General features: G+C 36.3%; 1 protein-coding gene across 8 annotated transcripts in view; it reads right to left on the bottom strand.

Moving 5' to 3' along the window:
- GBE1 (1,4-alpha-glucan branching enzyme 1) overlaps positions 1 to 25,911 on the bottom strand; it is a 180,105-nt gene that overhangs the window by 57,403 nt on the left and 96,791 nt on the right. For all 8 annotated transcript variants that reach the window (XM_075769449.1, XM_075769480.1, XM_075769438.1 and 5 more), the window contains 5 exons: positions 16,248 to 16,363; positions 15,869 to 15,996; positions 12,424 to 12,522; positions 9,520 to 9,630; positions 6,486 to 6,657 (listed from right to left, as the gene is read on the bottom strand). In XM_075769449.1, the coding sequence (XP_075625564.1) occupies positions 6,486 to 6,657; positions 9,520 to 9,630; positions 12,424 to 12,522; positions 15,869 to 15,996; positions 16,248 to 16,363 (626 nt within the window). The remainder of the gene's footprint in view (positions 1 to 6,485; positions 6,658 to 9,519; positions 9,631 to 12,423; positions 12,523 to 15,868; positions 15,997 to 16,247; positions 16,364 to 25,911) is intronic.

The following is a 25,911-nucleotide window of genomic DNA, read 5'->3' as shown; positions in this document are numbered from 1 at the left end:
TCATCTATATATAGTTTAATTATAGTTTACTGAAAAGAGTTTCTGAACTCTGCAGCTATGGAGGGAAAAAAAACCAATTATGAAAGGACAGAATAACAGCCATGCCCTGCAGAGTTAGAAATCCAGAACACGTGAGAAAAGCTTTTCATAACAATAGGACTTTGTTATGATTTCTGTAATAAATTATAATTTTGAATGCTTGAAAAGAGAAATTCCTCCAAACACCTGTGCTGAAAGTCTAAAGTTACAATACAGAGTGCAAATTTATAGTAGAGGCCTATTATTGTGATTGTTCTTCAAAACAACAGTAAAGTAAAAAGGAAGGCTGTCATACAGAATGGAACTCGTTTCTAATATAACTTCAATATATTGATTTTACAACTTCATTTATTATTCTTTAGCAAGTCCTCACATCACACAAACTATTGTGTCCGTAGACCAGGTTGTTTGCACTCACACATGGTAACAGAAAAGATGTTACTTATCTGAACTGAGAGCTGTACGAATCATACAAGATGCAAGGCAACAGATGGAGTCTTAAGAAGAAAGCTCGAGACATTAGCAGAAGTCTCAATAACAATATCACCATAGTTAAATGATGGTACTAAGCATAATAAAAAAAATCTGTAGGTCCCAAAATAACTTAACTCAGGCTTAAAAACCGAATCTCTATATCAGTAACAGAGAAAAACAACTAGAAAACTACCTATCCTTTAAAAAACCCCATATCTTCTAAGTGAAACACAGTGCCAGAATGGCTTGATTTACTACAAACCCACTACACTAATAATACTGATTATCTGATACTCTGCAGACTTAAAACTTAGCAACAAACTAAGGAAACATCAGCATTACTCTGAAAGAGAAAAGGGGCACCGCACATGACAGCTACCTCGATTTAGACAATTCTCTCTCCTACCCTGGAATATCCTACCTGGATTTCAGTCCATGCAGATGGCTGGAGCAACTGTTGGTTCTCGAGCAGTTCTGAGGATGCTGTTGACTATGAAGGCTTCTGTTTCAAGGTTCCTGACTTGAGAAGCCATAGTGTGGGCACCGACATACCATCATACATATAAATTGCTGCTAGCAACCATTTTATTTATGTATTTAAATGACACACACACATATATGGAGCTTTCTTCCATACCCTCTTCAAGTAGGAAGCACAATCAACTTACCCAAGAGATTTCTACTATTTGGACATAAGTAATTTGTGAAGAGAAGGTGGGACAGAAAGAAAATTAGTTTTTGTGTGTGTGGTTTATGTTTAAATTATGAGACAGTCTCTCTTTAATTGCTTTTCTCCCAGTCACTCTAATGTGTTTTGACCAAGTGTAGAAATGAAGTTTGTTTCAATCAACCCTAAACGAACAACAAATATTAACAGCTTGCACCTCTAGACCTTCCAGAAGAGACTCTCAAAACAATTAATGAAGTCTAATCTATATATTTGGATTCTTCCTCCATCACTGCCTGCCCTAAGTTGGGAGTGGGGGCATACAGGGTACTGTGGAACAAAATTGCACGTGGTCTCTCACTACAGGAGAAGTCTATACCAAACTGTAGGAAAGATTTTACATTACACTCTTCTTGTTGTCTACCTTAAAATGAAGATAATTGTTTCTGTCAGACTGCCATAAAATTAAAGCACCTGGTAGAACTTGCACCACAGAAAGCACATTTGCCAGGTATATTAGGTAAGCCTATTAAGAAGGATGATTTTGAACTATGTATCTTAATCTACAGTCTTTACCAACTGAGCACTTCAAGGTTTATCATTAAAACGAGTTGACTGAGGGGAGCTAGTTTAAAGAACATTTGCTCTTGCAAGGCCATTTTTTAGGTCATGGTCTAAAAAGACATACTATCACCAGTGCACAGGAGTAATAAGCATAAGAAAGTTTACAGAAAAATGTGTAAAACTTTCAAATGATTTGTTTGCAACATGTCTAAGAAAACAACCTCCCCAGGTTTATGCTAAATAACCTTGCTTCTGATACAATTTCTTTTTATCTAGAATATGTAGCAATAAAAATATTTCACAGTCTGTTTTAAGTAACATTCCTATTTATATTGTAAGTTATATCATTTTTATTTCAAATCTTTAATTCTTAAAGTAAATTGCATGCACATGTCCCACCCTGATATTGGTGCTACCAATACAGGTTTTGCATCATTCCTTTTCTTGTTTGTCAACATATTTTTGAATCCTTAGGTTACAAAATCCATTAGTTAAAAAAAAAAATAAAAAAAATCTAAACTTATTTCTCCAAAATACTCAAAGGAATAGATGATGTATAGGATTTTATTCTATTTTAAAGGTCAAATAGAGAACGAGGTCTCATCATACCAAACCATTAGAAAGAAAAACTTGGTTTAGTGCATCGAAAAAACCCGAAAGGATAGAGAAAGTAGATAAACTACTGTGTAAATGAACTAGCAAGTGGGAAAAAGAAACTTTACAGATAGATTTGACAATATTAGAGAAACAGAGGTAAATGTCAACCCAAACAATAACACCATCAGTCAATGCTCATGATTGCAAAAAATGTTCTAGTAACTGCAAATCATTTTTCTAGCTTCTATATATGTAAAAAAGTTGTCTTACAGAGAGACTCGGTCTCTGGAGTCCTAATTAAGAGTTGGTTTAGTATAGAAAAGTCCTGAAAAATAGTGCTAGAGGTTCATGTAGGAACCAATCTCCATTTAAATCAACAGATTTGAGTTTAAGCCAATTTAAAATGAAGAAGGAAGCAAGAAAATGATTGTTAGCAAGCTGAAAAGCAATACCCTACAGTGGCATAAACCAGTAAATATTTGTGCTATGAAGAATCCCAAGGACCTAAAATGCTATTTAAGACCCCTTGGGCTGGATCTTTTGTCTATTCTAGGCAAGAAAGCAGCTACCTTGCTTGTCTAAATCTAGACAGAGGTATCTTGCAAGATTAGGGGAGAACACGGAAACAAGTTTACTGAAGAACTGGCACAGCTCTTCCCCATGTCCTGCAGGGTTTCCCTTAGTGCAGGCCACAGGCAATGAACAAAAGAAAAGAAAAATTAATATTAATGGGAAAGGAACAGCTACAGTTGTCTACAGCTTTCTTCAGGGACAGGATAGAAAATGAAGTCAAAGGAAAATGAAGGGATGTACAGAAAGAACAGTTTTGTAGGGATAAGTTCAACTATTATGTTCAAGAAATATTTAAAAGTCTTTATATTGAAGTTACATGTTGCCCAGTGCCTAACAACAGTGATTGTTTTATTTTCAGGGTGAGATCAGAACATTCCTGTAGCATTCTAGAAGTCTTATAACAACCTCTATTAGTCCTTGTTTAGCAGTTGAGGAAGTAAGACTAAAATCTTAAACTTTTTTTGTTATTTTGTAGGGGGTTAAATTGACAATAAAGCATTTCAGTCAGATACAAGGTTTTAAGGGTTTTATTTTGGATTTGTTTCTAAATCTTCATTTTAGAGGGGGCAAAGATCTAGGTCTCAAAATATTTTTCCACATACTTTTCTGGTTTTAATTAAGTTAATAATAGATTATTGAAAGTGTATTTCAATATCACTACAGTTACAAACAAAAACACTTGAATTAGTAGAGGGTTGTTTGTTCCCCTATTATTTCCAATAATTCATGGAAGCTTAGCTGTGTAGGAGGAAACCCTTAAAGAAGCATCACCTATACCTATAGTAAAGTGTTGTGCAGAAGAACTTGTAAGTTTTCTGATTTCCTAAAGTCATATGACATCTTCTGACCAGTACTGGCCAGTCTCAGCATTAAAATCTCTGTCTAAAGCAGGAGCTCGGTTGAACAAAGCTACAGCTACACTAGGATTGTTGCTCCCTACCTACTTTGAAAACAGAGTATCTATACATAGCACAAGTTTTGAAACAATTGCTACTTTTTTACTATTAAACTAACTGGCCTTTCAGAGTGTTCATTCACTATAGCGGGACATTTATCATTGTCATGCTCGTTTTCTGCCAAGCATATGAAGTTTTTCCCTTTCTAGGTTAAGTCTTCCATGCCAGATGGGCACATGAAACCCCAGAGATTACTTGCAAGCTGCACAGAAAACTAAAATACAGACCAGAGGAAAGAATGCTCCCAATGGTTTGTGTTACAAGGGAGACAATTTACCAAAATGACAAAACTTTACTATTCACATTTAAGTTCGCATACATCATCGATTGCCTGTAATGGGATATAAGCAACAGAGAAGGAAAATAAAAGCCTCCAGTGAAAATTAAACATCCAGAAACATGAAAAATAAGAACAACAACTTCCAGGATTTTTGCAGTGGTTTCTTATAGATACCTGTAAGAAGGACACAAAACCATCCAGTATGAAAAGTGAGAAAGATGGGAGAAAGCCACAATCAGTGTTTGGTGTTCAACGGGGCACAACTTCTCTCAACACAAATCTGCTCACACATACAAAACACAAATGATACTCCAACACAGGTGTAATTAAGTATTATTCCAGATCTTCAAAGAGAAATTCCAGGATACATTTGAGAACACAGATTTCCACTCCTGACAACATTTTTTTAGAGCAGTCTGTTTTTCCTTGAGGTGAGCAAAGCATCAAGAAAGCAGCATGTTGCTTTAGTGTCTTTGTTTTCAGAAAAAGAAGGTACAAGACATTTATGGAAGGATGAGAGGAAGCACAGAGGCCCCTGGAGTGCCTTCTCCAGGTGTTGTGAAAAGAGATTTCCACTCCTTCCCCCAGCCCACAGGAGGCTTTCTTTTCCTCACTGTCAACATTTGCTCAAAACTGAAAGTTAAAGAACTCATTTGTCACTGTATTTGCTTAACTAGATCGCATGCTGCAACATGCATTTTAAGTACACTGGATTGCAAACCTTCTCAATTTCTATGTTTTCTCCTCCAACATTTATTGCAATCTTTTCCCCTTTTACATATAGTAAACTATAATGTAGTTACTGAAATATCTGAGGTACTCTAGGATACACAATATTAATTGCTCAATCAACCTGCATTAACACACAGGATTTAACATGCCACATTGAATTATTGATCATTTTTCTAACCTTACCAAGTCAATCTGGGGCAGTTTAGCTGGTGTATTTTTTTTAAACACCTGCTTCCTGAACTATTGTAGTATCACTAGTGCACAGCACTAGTAGTATTGCAGTCTCACTAGTGCACAGAAGTGCACACATCATACCTTGCACATTTTGGTGCCTGACTACACACTTCATAAATATTTATTTATTTAACTCTTCTTCACTCTCGGGGAAAATTTCTGCTTTTTATTGGAAACAATAGTTTTACTAGTATACCATATACTGAATTGATTTGTTCTTTACTGAAACAGCTTTAATTCTTTTTAAGAAAACCCCATTTTTTGAGAATTCTTCTAATACCAAGGAAGAGAAACATATCAGTACAGGCATGCTGACATATACATCCAACAATCCCTTTTAACTTCATAATACAAAACATTTAACAATAAAAGTTGAGGGCAATAAATATTAAGCTAAAACTTCTATAATTTTCAAGTGTTTTGTTGTCAGAAAACCACGATGGTCATTTACACCATGCTTTCAGCCTTTTTTTTTTTTTCCCCCATGAAACTATTACAACTGCTATACAGAACTTCTCACACCACACTACAGAATTGTGATTTTTACTATAAAGGATTATTTTATAAAGAGATTAAGGAACATGAATATGGTAAAGAGAATCAAGCATAAAGAGCTTCAGCATTTTGTGTAAAACTAAGAACAACATTCCACTTTTAAGATAACTATATGGAACTGCAACTTGCTGATTAAATAAGGTTAACTATTGGACATTCTTGTAGCAATAGTGCTTATGAAGCAATGCGACAGTTGTATTTTACAGCTTATGAACAAAAAGAAAGCATTGCTATCTTACTACTTCCCTGCTTTGATAGCAGTATGTGCCTCCTATCTCTATGATTTGTCCTTGTCTATCTCATTAAGCCCCTGCCCTTCAACTAAGAAACAATGAAATATAAATCAGCTGATTCCAGATTACTTCCTGACAATTAATAACTGAAATAAGCACAGAGCTACTTTTAGTAAATTTACTGTTAGTCTAAAGTTTAGGACAGTAGAAGAAAGAATAGAGACAAAAGACAACCCAGCTGTGTAAGGCAAAGCTCACCACCTGACAAACTTCCAGAACAACAATTAAAGTACTAGTCTGAGTTGTAAATCAGAGTAACCTGAACTCGAGCTTACCACATTTTTAAAAGTTTTCTGTTACAATTAGAAACCACATTGATTTTTTTTGTCTTATAACACATCTTACAGACAGAAAAACAATGCATATTACCTTTTGTACTAAATCTTTATAAAAGCATTTATGCTCCAAACTCCAGCATTGTGATAAATACTGTGGATGTAAGATGGTGTCAGATCATTTTATTTCCCTGCCAAGCATTCTGTAGATGAGAAAATGAAAGACTTGTTCCTAAGATTACTTACCCATGAAGTTCAGATAGCTCTCTCCTCCAAGTGCATGAGTAATGAGACGAATCATTTTATGAAGCTGTATTCCACGATCAATAACTGGAGTGAGAGGCGAGAGCACACTCATGTTTGTATACATCTCTGCATCCATCAGTCGAAACGCCAATGTCTTATCACCAACAAGCGCCTATAACAGTTCAGGAAAAAAAGTGAAGAAAATCCTTGGCTGTACTAGAAGTGTTTCTAACTTTCTTTTTAAAAAAAAAAAAAAAAAAGTGCTCTGTATCTTAAGGGGAGGACCTGGAAGATTGGGGAGGAGTCAAGGACATAGCTCGGTGTGCATGATCTAGTCCCTGTTCACGATGAAAACATCCCCCCCCGCAGCCGACGATTATCAGGTGACAGTGACCCTAGATTCCGCTTACTGCAACATTGTATTCTGCAATGTGCATGAAATACATAATCTGCTGCCAAAAAGAGAAAGTATGTAAATTGAGGCAGGGACATCCCTGAGCAGAGCCTCAACTGGATGCCGGACCCGACCGTCTGTTCTCCCCTTGCAACATTCCACAAGGTCACTGAGGTTCCTCACTCCTTGTCCTGGAGTACAAGTACGTGGTCAATAAACTAATAGCTGTCAACCCCTGTTGTGGTCCCACACTTCACCTGGTGGGATCAAACTGCACAATCACTCTGAGAACCTTTTTGCCTACAGATATCAAATGTGAAATGTTAGCGTCAACTCAACAAGTGATGTACCATTTTGGAATCTTTATAGAAAACACAGAAAATAAGAAAGCAAACATCCCAAGTAAAGTTCTTGGGATGTACAAACAAAGGGCTATTAACACCACTCCTGATTTAGAGATGCAGAGTGAAGAGGAAATATTCATTTATATGCAATCAAGAACGTGATTGGTTTTCTGTGATTTCACACAAGAGAAAAACAAACTAGTAATTCTGTCTAAAAACAGTGATGGAATTGCTAACTTGCTACAGCTTACTGTTACTTGAGAAAGGCCACGCAAATGCTATGTAACAAAGATTATTCTAATATATTAGCATGCAGGTAGTTGAAAACATTTTTGAGCGTTTGTATGTTAATAGCTATTTTTTGTTCAATTCATCCAATTCTCATTTTATACTCTAGCATAAAACTCACTAGATTTCAGAGAGACAGATGAGTAGTATACAGGTCTAGCTGAAAAGCACCATCATCTTTTAGTTTTCCAACTAAACAAATATAACAGCATATATAGATGATTCGCTAAAGTAAAAAATAATCTTAAAAAAAATCCTATGCAACAATGGCAAGACTGAAGACCACAAGGAACAACTTTTCTCTGGACTCAGAATATGGTATTTATCAGCGTCATTTAATATACCCTAATCTTTTCATTAGAAGAAAAGATAAATGTTCCCTATTCACGTTTTCTATGCCAGCCATGATTTCATGAACTGTTATCCTTCCCCCTTCAATGATCTCTTTTCTACCCTGAAGAGTCTTAAGTTTATTTAGTTTTCTTATGAAAACCAACCCACACCTGCTATTATTCTTACCAACTCTCTCACAGCATTTTTTCCAGTTACGTTGTATATCCTTTGAGATACAGGACCAAATCTGCCTCCAACATTCAAGATGCACACAAACCATGAAAGACTACAGTGACATACTGATTTTGTTCTTTGCTCTCCATCCCATTCATAATAATTCCAGTACTGTTTCTGCTTTTTTTGACAGCTATTAGCATTGAGTTGCTATTTTCACATACTTATAACCATGAGGCCCTGTGTTCTGACTGGTAATAGTCAGCTCACAGCCCATTAAAACATACAAGAAATTAGAATTGTTTCAGCCCCTCATGTGCATCACTTCAAGCACCTTCAGAGTGAATTTTATCTACACTCCTGTTTTGTTTCTCTATCCTACTTTTCACATATCATCCTGGTGTACATCTGTAATTGTCTTTTCTTTTTTTCAATTCAAAATAAATAGATCTTTTTCCCAAGCATGAGATTCTAGAAGAAAAATACATAGTGATATGGAAAACAACTCAATTGATAATATCCAGCATGAAATAAAAGAACAGCAAATCTAACATTATATGTCACGCTTTAGGGTGAAGAATCAGCTTTTATAAAAGAAAGTAATGATAGAATAATATGCATTTCCAAGTAATACCTGAAGTTTTTTTACCAGGATTGGGGCTCTTCTCTCATGCCTTAAGTGAACACTATGTAACAGTCTCTGAGATAAGAGTGTAAATAGATACACAAAATGAAGCTGAAACTCAGAATTCTCTTTTTACAATAAAATATAGGCCTTGTTTTGGACAATTCTGTTGACGTTTTTTATAGAAGATATAGGAAATAGAAATCCAAGAAAATGGATTTATTTTTTTAAATTCTTAATTTTAAAAGTCAAACAATGTGTTTTCTGATTCTTCAGAAACAATCATTACTAAGATTATGGGAGATGAGTGTTATCCAAACTTATCATTACTTTTTCACTTTTCTGTATACAGAACCATTACAATTGTCATGTTTTGAACCAAACTGTTAAAGAATATTTCATTTAGAAAACAAAGGAGGATGTTTGCAATCCTTTCTGAGAGGAAACACTTTCTTGAAGGGAATACAATAGCCATAAACACTGAATCAGTGAACAAATTTGCCACATTGTGATATTGTTTATCATAAATAGTGCTCCAGCTTACTTTATGGAAACTAGATTTTCAGAAGTATGGATTACATACCTTCCTATGTCCTATGATAGGCAGGAAAAACAAGAACCTATGACTCACTTAAAAACAAAACTGAAAATACCACCCACCTACTCCAAGCAGGATTCCTTTATTAAAAAGGAGGATCAAAACAAAACACAAGAAAACCCAACCAAAAAAAACCAAGCAGTAGTCCAGATCTACCTCTCTCTGAAATTGTTGCCTATCCTTCTCAACTCTTGCCTCATTTTTAAAAAACAAACCTCACCAAATCTAAATGTCATCTTTTGCTTGCTTATATATAAACAAACAAGCAAGTAAAATACCTGGTCATGACTCTCTGCATATGCAATGTATTTTTCTTCATACCGTCTGTTTGTTAATGTATGCACAATGTTGCCCATATTCCAGTCTTCATCTTTCAGCTCCTTAATTATCTGCAGAAATAAAGGAAAGATTATTGAAAAGTTATTGCTGTTTTAGCTAAAAGCACATTACTACCTTTCTTCATTATCTTGTCACAGACGTTTCCAACGGAGTGTGAACTGTATTACTTTAACTTTTCATATTCCCAAGTTTTGAAGCTATGAGCTTTCTCTGATAATCCAAAGAGATTTTTTTTTTTTAATTCCACTACATAAATCTAATAACTAGAACATTTTGTTTCTCCTGTACTTCCATGTTTAAGCATAGACAACAGCACTTGCTATCATGCAAAACCTCTGATAAAGCGGGCAATGGGATTGATAGGAGCCGCAAGAAAGCATTGCACCAAAAACTGGGAAGAAATATGTGGGCACACACCCACCTACACATGATTTTGAAAGTAGTCCTGTATTTCAAGCAACCCTGGCATATGGCAGCTTCCAACTATAGCTTAACCACTGGGCTGTGCGGTGGAGAATGGATCACTGCAAGATAGCACTATGCTACTGCCATGAAGTACGCAATAACATGAGAAGGTGCTAGCGCAGGGACTTGCACGGTCCCCTGATTGTGAATTCCTGGTCAGTTCCAAGCCACAGTGCCAATACCAAAGTTTTGTGATATAAAACAAGCTTTACATTTTTTTGCCAAGCTAGCTCCTGATTTTTAGCAATTTAAATTAAATCACATGAATTAGGATTTTTCTGCCTCACGATACTATTTCCTCCCTCTTCTAAATCTAGTTCAATTTCAGTGGTAGTCCTTTCTTTTTTCTATAGTACTTTGTAGACATCCATTGATCACCACAACATAAATACATGTATGTAAATATATAGACATAAAAATGAAAGTGATAAAAAGGCAGTAACACCAAGATGGCTGATACAATGCTGTAAAATCTAAATTCTGATTGTAACCGGCCATGTACTCCTACACAGCCTTTTTTTTTTTACTCCATAAATTCTGGTTGTGAACACATTCAGGTCCCTGTGCAGCACCACATTATGTACTACATCTATCTTTAATCTGAACTAGTACAGGCACTGTTACGACAAACAACTTATCTCTCTTAATTTTACAGATTCCTCACAATTATTTCATGGAACCCTGGAAGTTTAAAACTGGTTTTAGGAAGCTGACTAGGAAGCTTGCTATTAACAGGTAGATAGTTCAAAGCTGGAGAGAAGACAGCAAGCAGTCTAGGACAGTTTGATAACAGCTGATAGACTCTGATTCTAAACTTTTCCCTTCCAATAGTTTCAGCTTTATTTTTGCTTCATGAAATGTGGTAACAGGCTATGTGCATCACCTCTTTCTTTAACGCAAGGTCTTCGGTTGTGGTTGTTTATATGCAGTTTCCTTAGCTAGAAGCTTCCTGCCTGCATCACCTTATGTTCTTGTATAACCAACACATTCCTAAATAACTGGAGTCTGATGAGAAACAGCTTAGACTATCATAGCTGAATTTATGTCAAGCATGCCAAGCATCCACCTGCTGTCCTGTGTTAAGTACGTGCTTAGACTGGAAGACTTTTCTCCAGTCAAACAACAGAACTTAGCGCAGAATAGGTATGTTTCCTCTCTGAGTACTGCAAATTAAACTTAAGCAGACCATATCAGAGATTGCTAAATTAGGTGATCCATCTTTTGCCATGTAAAATCTACGGTCTGCTTTTTTCCTTTGTAATACAAATTTGGTCACTTACATTTTGCCTACCTAGGAAATTGCTCATCTTTGCCTGTCCTAAAGAGTGGTAAGGAAGGTGAAGATGTAAGCAAGTAGGGAAAAAAAAAGCAGCCATTGTAATGAGGTTACAACAAAAATGAGCCCTCATTGCATTCCAGAATCTAAATGACACACTCCAAGATTTCATGATGCCGTCCCTGTTGGAAATGCTGGGAAGTTTGTCTTCTGAATGACGAGAGGTTTGAAAACTGTTTTTCAATCAGCCTTCCACCTCCTAGTTACAAAAGTGAAAGATGCTGAAGATAAGTTAATTTGCTTTTTATTTTAAGCTACTCACTATACTTATTGAAGCATTAATGCTCATATAAAACATTTATTGTTTTCAGATCATGATAGCCTGAGGGATTTGGATGCAATCTTCTATCTAACTGAAAAACATTCTCTAAAACATCAGTAGAAGCCTTCTGAGATCATTTAGTGTTTTTTTCCTTTTCTTGTGATTCTCTGTATTAAGGAAAGGGTGATTTAAATCCTTATCATACTCAGTGTTTATTAGTCCATTATTGTTCTTGAAGAGCATTTACAGATTTTTATTATTCTTTTTGTAACCCCACTGTACCAATTGCTGGTGTTTGTATAATTGACTTATATTTACTTTGGTTAAACTTTCAGCTTTATTTATGTTCAATGTCAATTACTACACCAAATTTCAGCAGGGTTTGTTGCATGTTTTTGGGGTGGGTTTTTTTTTTTTTAATATTTATATGCATATGGTTAACTTATTATCTACCTGTTCAGATTACACAATCTATAGCTGTTGCAAGATACAGCTTATTTAAAACAAAATGAGTATATGTGCATTGTACAAAGAAAACAACTATCAGCTAGAATGCTAACAGCCCCTGAACTTACTCATCTTCTGAAACCTACATGATATCTGACAGGTCTCATTTCAGCCACTAATATTTGTGTTCAAGCCTGTCAGAATTTATTTTAATAGGGCATTAACAGAAGAGAATAAAACTTGCTAGTAGGATTCAGAAGTGATTTTGTGTACACACAGATAGAGAAACATCCCACTTTGAAGAGCAGAACATATTTTTAAAAAAGTTCTCACCTGTATCCACTTATCTGGAATAGCCATGGCTAGTCGATAATCAAAACCCCCTCCTCCCTCTGCAACAGGACGACAGAGAGCTGGCATCCCAGAAACATCCTTAAATAAAAAACACATCATCATTTGTATAGTATTGCAATTATTAGTTCAGTTTTTCTACCATACAGTAACACTTCTATACGAACACTCTGTAAACTATAAACACACAGGTCGATCTGTGTAGCTAAGGGAGAAAATAAACAAAAACCCCCCAGTGATTAATACACCCAGATTTGCTGTTTGTATGCAAAAGTTACAGGGAAAAGCATTATGACTTTTCTCATCAAATACTTTACCACAAAGTATTTTAATAGAGTAGATATTTGAGGGGGAAGGGACCTCAGTAGATGCAGAATTTGAAATAATTAGCTCTCTTGAGCTCCAAGTAATCAATAGAAAGTAGAAAGCAGTCAACGAAAGACAAATTAAACCTTAATTTTGTTTATTGATATTTTGCATAAAGAATGGCATAAAAATAAAAGGCTGAATATAAAGTAGAGTAAGGAAGAAAAATGTAATCTCTACTCTTTTCCTAAATGCACAAAACCAAAACTATTGAGCCAGCTAGCCCTGGAAAGGGACATGCTCTTACTGCATGATTTTCCAGTTTCATATTGATGGGGGCTGATCATTCTTAAATTCGTAATTCAAAGTTCTTAAAATATTTATTTCACCATTTTATTAGGCAATTATGTCACATAGCATCCTTTTTCTAAAATTAGCTTATCTGTATAGAAAAATGCAAATCTCCAATAATTGTAAAATATCTATCAGTACTCAATTTTATTAACTTATGTCAGTGAGAAGCCATTCCACCACAACGGTTACGGATTAACACACAGCTCTTGTGTCTACACAAGAGACTTTATGGGATTAAATTCCGACTAGAACCAGAGCTAAATTGAGGAAACACATTCTGGTTTTCAGGATTCAATCCAGTTTTCAAACCAATTGCTGCATTAGACTAGTGAAAAAGGTTTTGCACTTGAAGTTATACGTACATACCCCACACCCCCAGTACTGACATAAGAGAGGAGACCAGCCACATCACCACGCAGCTCACGGACGGCACGCCATGGGGAGGAAGGCAGGGCTGCCATCCAGCAGGACCCAGACTGGCTGGAGGAACGGATCCACAGCAAGCTCAGGAAGTTCGGCAGGAGCAACTGCCAAACCCTGCCCTTGGGATGGACTAACCCTCTGCATCTGCGTGGGCTGGGGAGCAGCTCTGCCGTGAAGGCCCTGGGGCTCTGGGCCGGCAGCAAGCTGAGCATGAGGCAGCAGCTTGCCTGGGCAGCAGGGATGGCCAGCAGCATCCTGGGGTGCACCAACAGCAAAGCCAGGAGACCAAAGGAGGGGATCATCCCCCACTACTCCACAGTCATTAGATGACAGAAAACTGCATCCACATTCCACAGGCTGTAAATACCAAGTAAGGCAGCAGAAATTCTTTCCAGACTTTTAGATTATATGAAAGGAAGTTCAATAGCTCTCTTAGACAGGATAAAAACAGACTAACGTTTCCCAAGTTATGCAGGACAAGATGCTCTGAAACAAAAGCCTTTATGATGCTATGATGCCTAGCTGGACAAAGTCAGAGTCTGAGATTTGAGTAGCTCCCATCCAATTTAGTCACAATTTTGAAAGCCAGAATTTTGGAAGTAAAATTCCAAATTTAATACTATTTATATCTATATCTACAGATTTTACTTGAACACTAAAAACCCCAAAACAATTCATTGTTAGTTTGTTCAGTAGACTTTCCACCACATGTAAACAGCCAATGCCTAAGCATTTGTTCAGACCTTAGTTTGAAATGAGCTGCATATTAAAAAAAAAAGAAATCACAATAGTAGGGGTTTTTTGCCTGTTTGTTTTTATAACACTTGAGGCATTATGTAATTTTACTTAACATTTTTTCTTCTCATTACACAAAACTTTAATCACAGCTTTATTTAGAAAGCCAAAATGAAAAATAAGCATAGTCAATAATACCTAAAAACTTAGAAAATACTAAGACAGTGAATATTCAGAATATTAAAAAGCTGTACATACTATCAGTTAAGTAATTAAGGAATATATTATAACTAGTTATGGCTAGACAAAAGCATTTTTCTCATGTGGCACTCATTCCATCATCATTACAGGCAAGCAGACATTCTTCATTGCCTTTTATAATTTTCTATTATTTCAATAGTTTCTGCTCCTGAAAATTTCCTTTAACCATGCAGCACATTGATCAATTCTATATTTCATGTAGCGACTCCCCCAGGCAGAAAATGATGCAGTGAAACAAAAGCAGTTTTCAACTCAAGCAAGAGAAACTGAAGACACACCGTATTAAAACAAACAAAAAAAACCTCTCAGGGCAGGTAATAGAAGCAGACTGAACTCAGAATTTTGTTGGTAGGAACGCTTATAATTTAAGACTACCTAGAAAATGAACAAATTTCACTTCAAATAAACCTACAGCTCAATGAAACCATCTCAAGTTTACTAGTGATGGCTCACCAGATTCTGGTTTTGATAGCTTGTCATTAAGCTTTTAGCAGTGGTTGTCTATAATATAAAACTTTACCACAAATAAGAAATGAAGTTAAGCAGTATTTTCTTTTCTGAAGATAAACAGGGAACTCTTAAGCAATACAACAAGTTTTATTAACCCATATAGTTCCTTATGACACCAGATAGATGCAACTTTTTACAATTATTTAAACAGAACAACAGAAAAATCCTCAAGGTTTACATGATTTTCTCTTTAATAGAAAGAGAAAATATGAGTCACAATGTACCTACTCATAGAACTTTAATGCTCTGGTGTTTCATACTATTAAAAATTCCATGTGCCAACAATAATATTTTTCAGTCAAAAAAGTTTAATTGATCTCAATCAACTCAAGTAATATAGTCTATTCACTCCCTTAGAAACCTGGAGAAACTTAATACTGAATTTAAATGAGCATACACATTCCACATTTATAAATTTATCATATTTATTTTGAAGGGGAATTGTCAGTTATGTCAATATAATTCAAAATATGCAAAACCACACTAGGGCTGTTAATCTTTAGTACCATCGATCACTAGTGACAAATGACAATCATGCACAAGCAATAAACTAATAAACCCAAAATCTCATTAAAAGTTCAAGGAGATGAAGGGGGGGGGGGGGGGGGGGGAGAAATCCCCACATTAATTAGTGAACCATTAATGCAGAGAAAATTCCCAATGTGCATATTCCAGTTGTTTTTCCCCACAAGGCAAAGTCTGTCCAGTAATTAATATTTCTCAGCTCATGTCACTCCTTGACTGCCTGAACCATGACTTAATTATTAACAGAAAATTCACATCCCAAAGGAAAGTAATCAATATTAATGTCATTGAGGATGGCAAGTTCTGATCCTACCTCTGCTATGGTTATGCATTCTGGATGCAAGAACTTAATCATGTGGTTGGCCAGCATTAGATAACACAAAGCATCTTCATCCACATGTAGGCCAAAATATTCATTGTAATCTCCACTGAATCCTGTGCCTGATAAGACAGAACATTTTAAAGAAAGGCAACAGTTGCTTTTTTTAAAAAAAAACCAAACAAACAGATATTTTGCTGTATGAAATTTTATAAGCACCAAACTTATTAATAATTTCAGATCTATCCATATAGCAGCACAAGATATTAGCAAATCTGGAACTTTTGGAGCATTCAGTGACCTTTATAGCACTATTTCCAAGGAACAGAGCTGCAACAGGACTGCTGAGATTACAGCTGATCAAACTACTTACCAATCCCATGATGGTGATACAACATAGATGTAACACCATCAAATCGGAATCCATCAAAGTGATAGTCTTCGATCCACATTCTCAAATTAGACAGAAGGAATCTCAAAACTTCCCAACTGAAATAACATGAATATATTTTATAAGCTTTAGAAACCTTGAGATCAACTAGAGCTCCTTATACTATGTTCCCCACTTGCATATATGGTACTTGTACTGGACATTTCACAAGTTTAATAACTTAATTCCCCATTTTTCATTAGCCTTCTCCCAAAAAGTTTGTCTTCCTTAAATCTTCGTCTTTTACTGCACATAATTTTAAGATTGCAGATAAGTGCTTAGGAAAAATTGTAGCTATCTATATAGACATTTAATAGGTTATTGTTTGAACACATATACAACATTCTAATACCCATAACTTGCCACTGTAGTTTTCTTTTGCCTCTCTAAAGATGGTTATACTTTGTGGGGAAAAGATCTTAGAGAAACAGAAAGAGAATTATAATAGGCAAGATTTTATCCCCAAGATTTTATGGATTTACAGGAATTGCTAGACATAATAAAAGTTGAAAAGCTGTTGTGTGTCCCCCTCCCCATTATTTACAAATCACACGTCACCAGTGGATTACCAAATCACCTACTATGTTGCAAATTTACACATTAAAAGAGTAAACCAACTTATGGAAGTCGAGGAGATATCTTCTGAAATTCAAAACAACAGGAATGTAGTATAACACACACACACACACACACAAAGTGCAGACATAAAATCAAAAATATAAAAGAGGTTTCAAAGCAAGCAAGTACATGGAGACATCTGTGAACAAAATCTGTATCGAAGAACAAAATAGTTTCATGAACAGTTTTCCTACTATTCATCACCTCCTCTCCCAGGACACTGGTCTCAGTAGCTCCAAAAGACCTCCATATCTTGTTCCTGTTTCCCCTCTTTCTGCCACCCTCTGCAGGGGCTGCCTCAGGTGCAGCCTCAGGTGCATCTCCTGCAAGCTATGGCTCCAAAGAGCAGACCCACCTCAATCAGCCAACCACATGAGACAGCGAAACATTTTTGCCCGTGTCTTCAACACTTGCCAATGTTATGATTCCTCTCCAACATAGCACTTTCCCAACATAGCACAACTACAACCCTGCTTACTACCGAGTTGCTGTTCAGAGAAGTGTGGAAGCTACACAGCAGCACGCAGGGTGTCTCACCCACCACACTCTGGTGGGACAGATGGAAGGGGTACACCTAGCCCAAAGCACAGCACTAAGCATCACTGCTACGGTTTACCTATGCACGTAGATGGCGTAAGGCAGTGAAGGAGACCCTTTCTATATTTCACTTTATTTAACACACGTTGGAGACAGTAGACTTATGAGGCAGTTATGACACAAGAAATAAACTTAATTTTGACAAAACAAATGTCCCCGTCTTCCTTCCTCCAGAAAGATTCCTCATATGAAGGGTGCTTTAAGTCTAGAGGTAGTGGTATTGCATGAAAAGACAAGGAGGCTGTGGACGCGCTATAAAGCTGGTAAAATCTTGATCTCACCGAATAGTCAATTCTTATTTACTTCAATAGCATTATTTCTCCTTTTCTTTGCACATACTGCACACAGATATACAGAAATATTACCAAATCAAAACCTCCAAATTTAGGAAATGCACATCAGTTCAATGAGAATTGTGTCAGTCCAATACCTTTTATGGGCATGCACTACATGACAAGATCGTTCCATCCCCACGTTCCCCTGCCTTGCCCCAGATCATCCAATTCACAAAAGATAACACGATACTAGGAAGATCTCAGGAGCTTGTTTACAGAAACTTTTACATATTTCTGAGGTGAAATGATTTGCAATGAATGAATGCTGGAGAGAGAATGCTCTGATGTTGAAAGGAATAGAAAGGTATCAAAAGTCTGACCAACTGGCAAGTTGACCACAAAAATACAACTTTGTGCAAATGCTCACTGAATCTTTTTCTGAGCCAGTATCAAATTTGCAGAAAGCTATTTGCTGCAAACTAAACACTGTGAGCAAAGCAAAGCAGTAGCTGTATTGCAATAAAAATCTCACAGAGAATTAAGATAAACATGTACGAAGAGTAGATTAATTGCTACAAGCACCAGCCAGACGTAAAAGTTATTTCTCATCATCACAGACTGCTTGACTTTATAACCTTGAAGTTCTTAAGATGGTGAAGAGGATTTGTACGTTTGTAAAACATATGCATAAGTCCAAAAATGGATAACAAATGTAATTTTTTCCACCACTCTTGGCACTGAAGACTGATCTTTGGAAAAAGATGAAGAACCAGTACAAAAATAAATTATAATGACTTTTACATGGAAAAGTGACTACAGATAAGAACAAACAAGATGAATTTGTTGAACCAAAAGATTAGTTAGCAAATTGATGAGATCAAAAACCTGAGTAGGAGCAGCAGATGTTTTCCAACCATCTGATTGCACATGGGAGAGAAGATTGTAAATAAATAAACAAACATAATAAATCTGATTTTCACCTAAACTTGGAAAAATTGAGTTTTAGGAAAATTTCTAGGAGGAATGTCAAAAACTAACAACCATACTGACTTTTAGAGAGATAACTACACAGTTCCAAAGCACAAGCCAGAATAATAGGGTTTTCTGAAACATGCAAATCACACATACCATACAGAGGTTCATGATTTCATCCAAGTCAATTTGTTTATGGGAGCAGCAGCATTAGAAATAGAAGTTGACAGAAGTAACAAATAACTTTGCAGAATGCCAGTAGAGGCCAAAATCATAGCATAATTGAAATACATCCACCATATAAGTAATAACTCAGGAACATTTCTAGAAAGTACATTCTCATAATTTTACAGACAGATATGGAAACAGGATAGCATTCATTAAGAATATAATTTCTTTTGGGCAAAAGCCACATCTTAAATTATATCCTAACAGTCTCTCACATTTTTGCATACCATAAAATTGAGAAAGTTCTTTCACTGCATGCATGATCTCAAAGAGGAAAATAAATGCTGTATTATCATTAAGGAACAGAATGATTTACACTGTAAGAAATTTAAATAATTCAGAATTCACTCAGACATCATTCAAAAGAAAAAAGGTCTTTGCAGAGAAGTCTTGCTGGCTTTTTCTCTCCCTTGGGGCCAACAGCTCACACATTAAAACAGATTTCTCAGTTGAAGTAGTGAAATGAGCTTATCTAGCTAGATGACCTGGTTTCACAAGGTGATGAGAAATTTAACAACTTTCCTATACTAGGTCAGCAGAAAACCTGTGAAATTGCTTACAAGTCAAAGTCATTATTTACTTTTTTCCTCCTGTACTAATAAAAAAAGCAAAATAATGATTCACTATAAGAATTCTAAATCCCAATCCATGATGAACATGAAATACTTAGATGCAGGTAATACATTTAAACCAGTTAATTTTGTCACTATGGACAAAAAAATAATATTGGCTGTACCTGAAACAGTTCGAAGCTGCAATTCTTGAACCATATTAATGTCGACATTCAGGATCTGCATTTATTATGTATTATAGAAGATGACTGGAACTGCTGACCTTGTAAGAATCCAGACTTTTAAGATGATCTACCTGTTTCAATTCTGTTTAATTAACTTAACATATAGTAGCATTGAATTGCTAAAATATTACTTTTAGAATTATCCCCCAACATTTCAAGAGCTGACTGGCCTAAATTCCACCAAGGGATTGCTAAACATAAAGAAACTGGTACTCAGTGTGATAATGTTAGCTTTCCGTGAATCTCGTCAAATTATTTTATGAATTAAACATCCAGAGATATTCTTTTTTCCCCCACTGTTAACCAGCATATACCAGTTTGCCTGTTATTCAGATACACTTTCTTTGATCAAAGTAATACAAAAAGGTAACCAGTCTTATCCTATTTAGAAAACAACAACAACAAAAGAATAAACTCTCTGTATTTCAACCTCCTTGATTTACATGGAAAAGTAATTCCTTGCTGTCCTCTAGGTAATATCGTTGCCAAGACCCCAAGCCATCTCTAGCCATGAGGGACTGAGAAATCGAAGCAGCACAGCAGGTGCCCACTTTTTAGCCAAGGGACAACCCTGACTCACACTGCTAGATGCTCTCAATACCTGCACTTGTAATTATACTGAAACACTGTTCTATGGGAACATACGCATCTCTATCGGTCAACAGAGCGTGATGCAGTCGTTAACAGACCAAAAGAGCTTTTGCTTGTTGATTCAAGCTGCATTATGCCTCCAAAATTAACTGTCCAGACAACAAACACAAGAAAGAGCTATCCTGCTGGGGTATACAATAACCTGTGAGCAGAAGGGGTCAGCGGCAACATGTTGCTTCCCCTGTATCAATCCCAAGAAGAGACAGAAGCAGTGAATTCACTTTTTCCCCCCCACAGGAACCACCACAGAGGCACTAATGTAGAGTGGTACTTTTTCTAGACTTAGGATTTCTGAGAGCGCATTGCATGACTGTGTCTGCCACAGCCAGAAAAGAAGCGATTCTATTTCAGCAATATTAAGCTTACTTACATTTCAAAGTTAATATTGAGACACAAAATAACTTTTAAGGAAAAAGCTTATTCTGAAAACAAGTAATACTAATTAATAGTAGTGGCACAGATATCAACATGTGAGAAGTTGTAGGAGACTAAAGCTTTCAGTTTAACATGCATTGAATTTTTAACATTATTTTTAAAATAAACAGAAGACAACTGATAAAAGTCCTGAGGATAAGAGTCCTCTCTATGCTTCAACTTTCAGTTGCAGAAGAATTCAGCCGGTACAAGTTTTCAGAATGGCTGCAACATTCTTGCAGTATTCTTGAACTACTCTTCACAGCACTACAGTATTTTGGAGATTATTGAAACAAATTAATACAATTAAATTGATTTTTTTAACAACCCCAACATAAGCAACCAACCCAAAAGACAATCAGTGTGGTCATGACTCCTTTGGTCAAGCAGTTCAAGCTGTTGCACTGTGAAGATGATCTGAGGGGCCAAGAGAACTGACAGGATAGATATTTAAGTTGTCAGGTCTCTCTGCTTCTTGTCCATCCATTCTACATGGATGAGGCTTGAAATTAGCACTTTCAATAGCGATAGATCTTTACTCTCACAAAGCTTGGAAAGATGTTACTCATACTGCATGGATTGTTACTGTACTTTTTTAGGCAAACTAATGGGGGTAGTTCCCAATTCTTTAAGTCTCCCACTGCTACTAGCTCAATATTTTCTTTATAGGGAGATCATTAGAGAAGATTTATCCATCTCTCTTTCAGCCATATCAACGACAAAGAGAGCACTTTCCCCCCCTCTGAATTTCAAATAAATATTCCATTTAGATCTATCTCCCCAAGCTTTTTTCTCAAATTTATCAAATATCTTAATTATTACCCCACTGTCTTCTCCTTCCCCGCTTACTGCTTACAATCAATTTATCACTTCTGTTTTCTCCATTGTGAGGTTTTGTTTGTTTTAAAGAGAAATGGATCCATACCATGACCTTTCTGTTTCACTTGATTAGATTGTATTTGCTTTGCTACCTGTATAGAATTCATAACACTGAAAGTAGACAATTTATACACCGAGATACAGCAAAGATGTTGACAGTGCCAAACAAGAGACTTGTAACCTTTGATCTTTGGTCTGCAAAGAGCTTTATCTTTCAAATGACATTTCAAATAAAAAAAGCATTAAATAACACAAGTAAGGTGTATTACAGATCTCTGAGTTTTATCTTTCCTTACGGTCCAATATGACACCAAAACCCTTAAAAAATTCAATCATCAATTAGATAGTTTAGTCTAAAAATTTCATGGCCAACTCTCCTTACAGCTAACAAAAAGTCCTCACTTAGGAAATCTTGATTGACATTGCAAGCTCTCAGGACCCAACCACGGAACAAAGAGGACCCACTACTGAAGAAGAATGCACATAGGTCACTGCAAGCAGATGAAAGGTTTTGATAAACCACAATTGCTATGCAATAAAAACTTTAAAATTATTTGCCTACTCAGGTTCACGTATGAGTAAAAGGTACTCTGACATCAGCAAGGGAAGAAAGACTTATTTTCATGTGTCCTATTAAGGACACATGAAAGAACCTGAACTATAAGGAAGTAAGTGAATAAAGAAGAATGCTACATATCTGAAATCAGAAAAGACAAGCAAAGCTGAGTGCTAAAAGGCAGGCATTTGAAAGCATATAAAATCTTAACCTCAGGAGGTACATGGACAACATCTCTCTGAAGCAGCGCTAGATTACCTGACTTACCAAACATTAACCCATTTGTGTCTGTCCTAGATAATCACCCCCCTACTGAATCTCAAAGAAGAGCAGAGGTCTGCACCAGAACACAGCAAGTGTTCTAAACTAGTCTGAAGTACACAGTCTACCCTGAGGCCAGAAGGGGATGCAGTCATTATTATTAAAATCTGAAACACTAAATCAGTAATTAGGATGGGGCCTCAGTATGACCGTGTGATTGTGAAAAACTTTTATACTAAAAGTTTCCTGTATTCTCAGCCACTACTATGGCCCTTGCGAATGTTTTACTACCCAAAGAGACAATAAAAAAACCTAACCAAGCCTCATGGACTTAAAGCAAAGAGCTACAGGAAGACAGGTCATTCCTAATTTATCTTGTCACAGTGAGGTGACGAGATGTCACACAAAGTGGATGTGACCTGTTAACAGTCCATCTCTCCCTGTTTCTGGTCAGGTATTTGAGTATCTACCTCAACATGAAGTCTAACAGCTGTGAGAAGAGCAATGGTGGCAGCAAAACCCAGCACTTGTTCAGATCAACCTCTATGAAACCTTCAGAGGTGCAGTGATCGGCATCAGGAAGCCAGACAGCAGTTTCCACTGGGAAGTACAGGTGCCTCTGCACAGCAAGGAGGAAGGTCACGCCTTTTTGCCTTACTGTTGTTTTCAACAAAAAAGGGTGCTTAAAGCTACTAATGGTCACTGATACCAGTTTTCCCAGTAGGAGCTGAACTACTGATGAACTGCTTAAGCAGATTTCCCACCTAGAGCAATTACCATTACACAGTTCATTCCCAGAAGAGTGAAGTTTCCCAATAGCTTGAGATCAGGGTAAACAATCTCACAGCTTTCTAAGAAACAGGAAAACTAGACAGGAGAAGGCAGACACAAGCATTACCAGATGTGGGTAAGCCAGTTATGTTTTTAAGGAAGTCTTAAGTCAGGATTCTATCTTTCCATATTCCAGGATGGTATTAGGTCATCTTGAAAACAACAGTTTTCAGGCGCATACTTCTCAACTACTAAATGCCTCAAAGAATCATATCAAGTTAAGATGAAAGATGGGTGGCTGTAGGAATGAAATACCTTTCACCACAGCCACTTGCTTTCAGCTGAGCTTTTTTACAGAAGGATACAGATCTTTGAAGAGGGCTGATAGGAAGAAATTGCTTTCCATATTTTTATAGGACATTATCCAATTAAGTTGGATTGTATAAGAGGTAAAAATGCTAAAAATAAAGCTAAACAGATTACTAGCACCTCACTGCCATGAACAGTAAGAAGAGGCAGTTGAGACCCTCCATTATTTAGAAATCCATGCTGGAGAAACACTGGAATCTTGCATTTGTAAGAGTAAATGGGTATCAAACATGTAACCTGGGCACAACTAAATCCAGGAAGAAGGTTTTATTCTTAGCCACAGAAATTGATGCTTTATTTATGTCATCAGAATTAGAAATCCCATGATATTACATTATTATAAGACTATATCAAGTAAGTCACTGAAAGACTAAAAGTTTCCTGTAACAGTTAAAAATAATCGATACTTTAATCAATACTTGCTGCAAAAGACATCTTTGCTTAAGTGTTAACATCCCATTCCCTGAATTAAAATGGAAAAGCTCAAAAGTATTTCAGAATTTCAAGGCCAGCCTTCAGAAAAACGGTCCTTAATTATTTAAGTAATATTACAAAAAAGTCATGAGAAGTCAAAGTGGAAGAAGGATTACTTTCAAATTTGGAAGCATTTGTTCAGTGAAAATCTGAAGTCCTTTCACAAACTAGATCATACCAGTTTCTATTAGGCAACATAAAAATTAATACTGGTAAATTAACTGCATACAGGATTGCATGATTATTTCTATACTGCCCTTTTCACGGGCAAAACTCCAATTCTGCAGAAGCCACTGACATATATATATTTGCACTTTTCTATTTAAAAATTCTAATAAGCAGAACACTGGTTATTCTATCATGTATTTTGTAACATCCAATAATCAAGCTGCAACCTGATATTCTGAGAATGTGAAGTGAATAAATATGAACCACTAAAATACTACACAGTAAGAAATAAAAATAATCAAAATAGTTTTCCTGGTTTAATTACAGATAAAAAAATATTTCATTTAACTATAGCTTTTCATTTTTTCTTTTAAGAGTTTTAACAGCAGGTTTGAAGAAGAGGATTTTCCATTTTAGTTAAAATTAGAATTCTAGAGTGCCATAACAGACAATACCCCTTCTGGAAACATTAATCCTGATCCCCATAAATCCAGTGTTATGCAGGGAGAAAGCACTCTCATTCACTACGCTGTGAAAAATATAATAGCAATATGCATTTTTTAGACTTGATTCATATTCAGCAATTACTTAGGGAATATTATTTCTTAGAAATAGGTACATCCTTTATTCAAATACAAACAGTAGTTTTGAAGTCCCCAAGAAAATGTTTAACTTTTTTTCTTCAAAATTCTACTTCTTCTGTTGGAACAAAGCAGCACTACACAGTAAGGTCCTTCAGGAGCTATTGGCACAGATGATATAATACACAGTTAAATTAGGGTGACCGAACATGTGCTAGGTAAACAGGGATAGTCAGTCTAACATTTTTTCTAGACAAAAAACCCCCAAAAAATCAAAATAAAAGATGATAGAGGATAACTGCTTATCCTCCTTGCAGGTTCTCTCCAAGGTCACTATAACTGCCCCCGGGGACACACCGCTGCGTGTCCTCGGCAGCCGATTCCTCTCAAGCGCTGCTCAATGCGAGAAGAGCAGCGACACTCGCGCACTGTGCAGACTCCGCTCCAAGCACAGAACGCTAATCGCCCGCCCATCTAATTCCAGATCACAAAAGCTGTACCTACCGCACACACAGACACGTGCACACACCAAGAATAAGCTACAGCTATCTGAAAACCGTTAAGCAGCTTTGCACGCAAAAAGGCAAGCTGTCTTTGGCAAGCATCAGATCTGGGCTCAGCCCAGCAAAAAGCGAGATTCTGAAGAATGGGTCAGGAAGTCATTTCCTCCTCTGAATTTCCCAATTTTCAAGTGCTTAGAAGTTTGATCAATATTTTGGAGAGATCTATCATTTTAATTTAGCAGGTTAATTCTGCATTAACTATCTCTATTGCATTTTGCCAATGCATTAAATGTGTTTATGAGTATTTTCACATGACTACTGAAATGCCACTTCCAGAAAAAGACAAATTTTCTCCTCAAAGGAACTATGGACTATATATAGGTTACTATATCTAGTAAGCAGCACAGTGTTCTAGACTTAAATTTTTCAGGCTAGTCCTATCTACGCCTGATAAGAGTAAACTAAATAATATCAAATAAAGCATTCAGTTATTT

This window comes from Balearica regulorum, chromosome 1 (genome assembly GCF_011004875.1).
Source record: "Balearica regulorum gibbericeps isolate bBalReg1 chromosome 1, bBalReg1.pri, whole genome shotgun sequence".
In the NCBI taxonomy this organism is placed as follows: Eukaryota; Metazoa; Chordata; class Aves; order Gruiformes; family Gruidae; genus Balearica; species Balearica regulorum.
The sequence above is the reverse complement of the archived record's forward strand: the minus strand, read 5'-3'. Positions and strand labels throughout refer to the sequence as shown.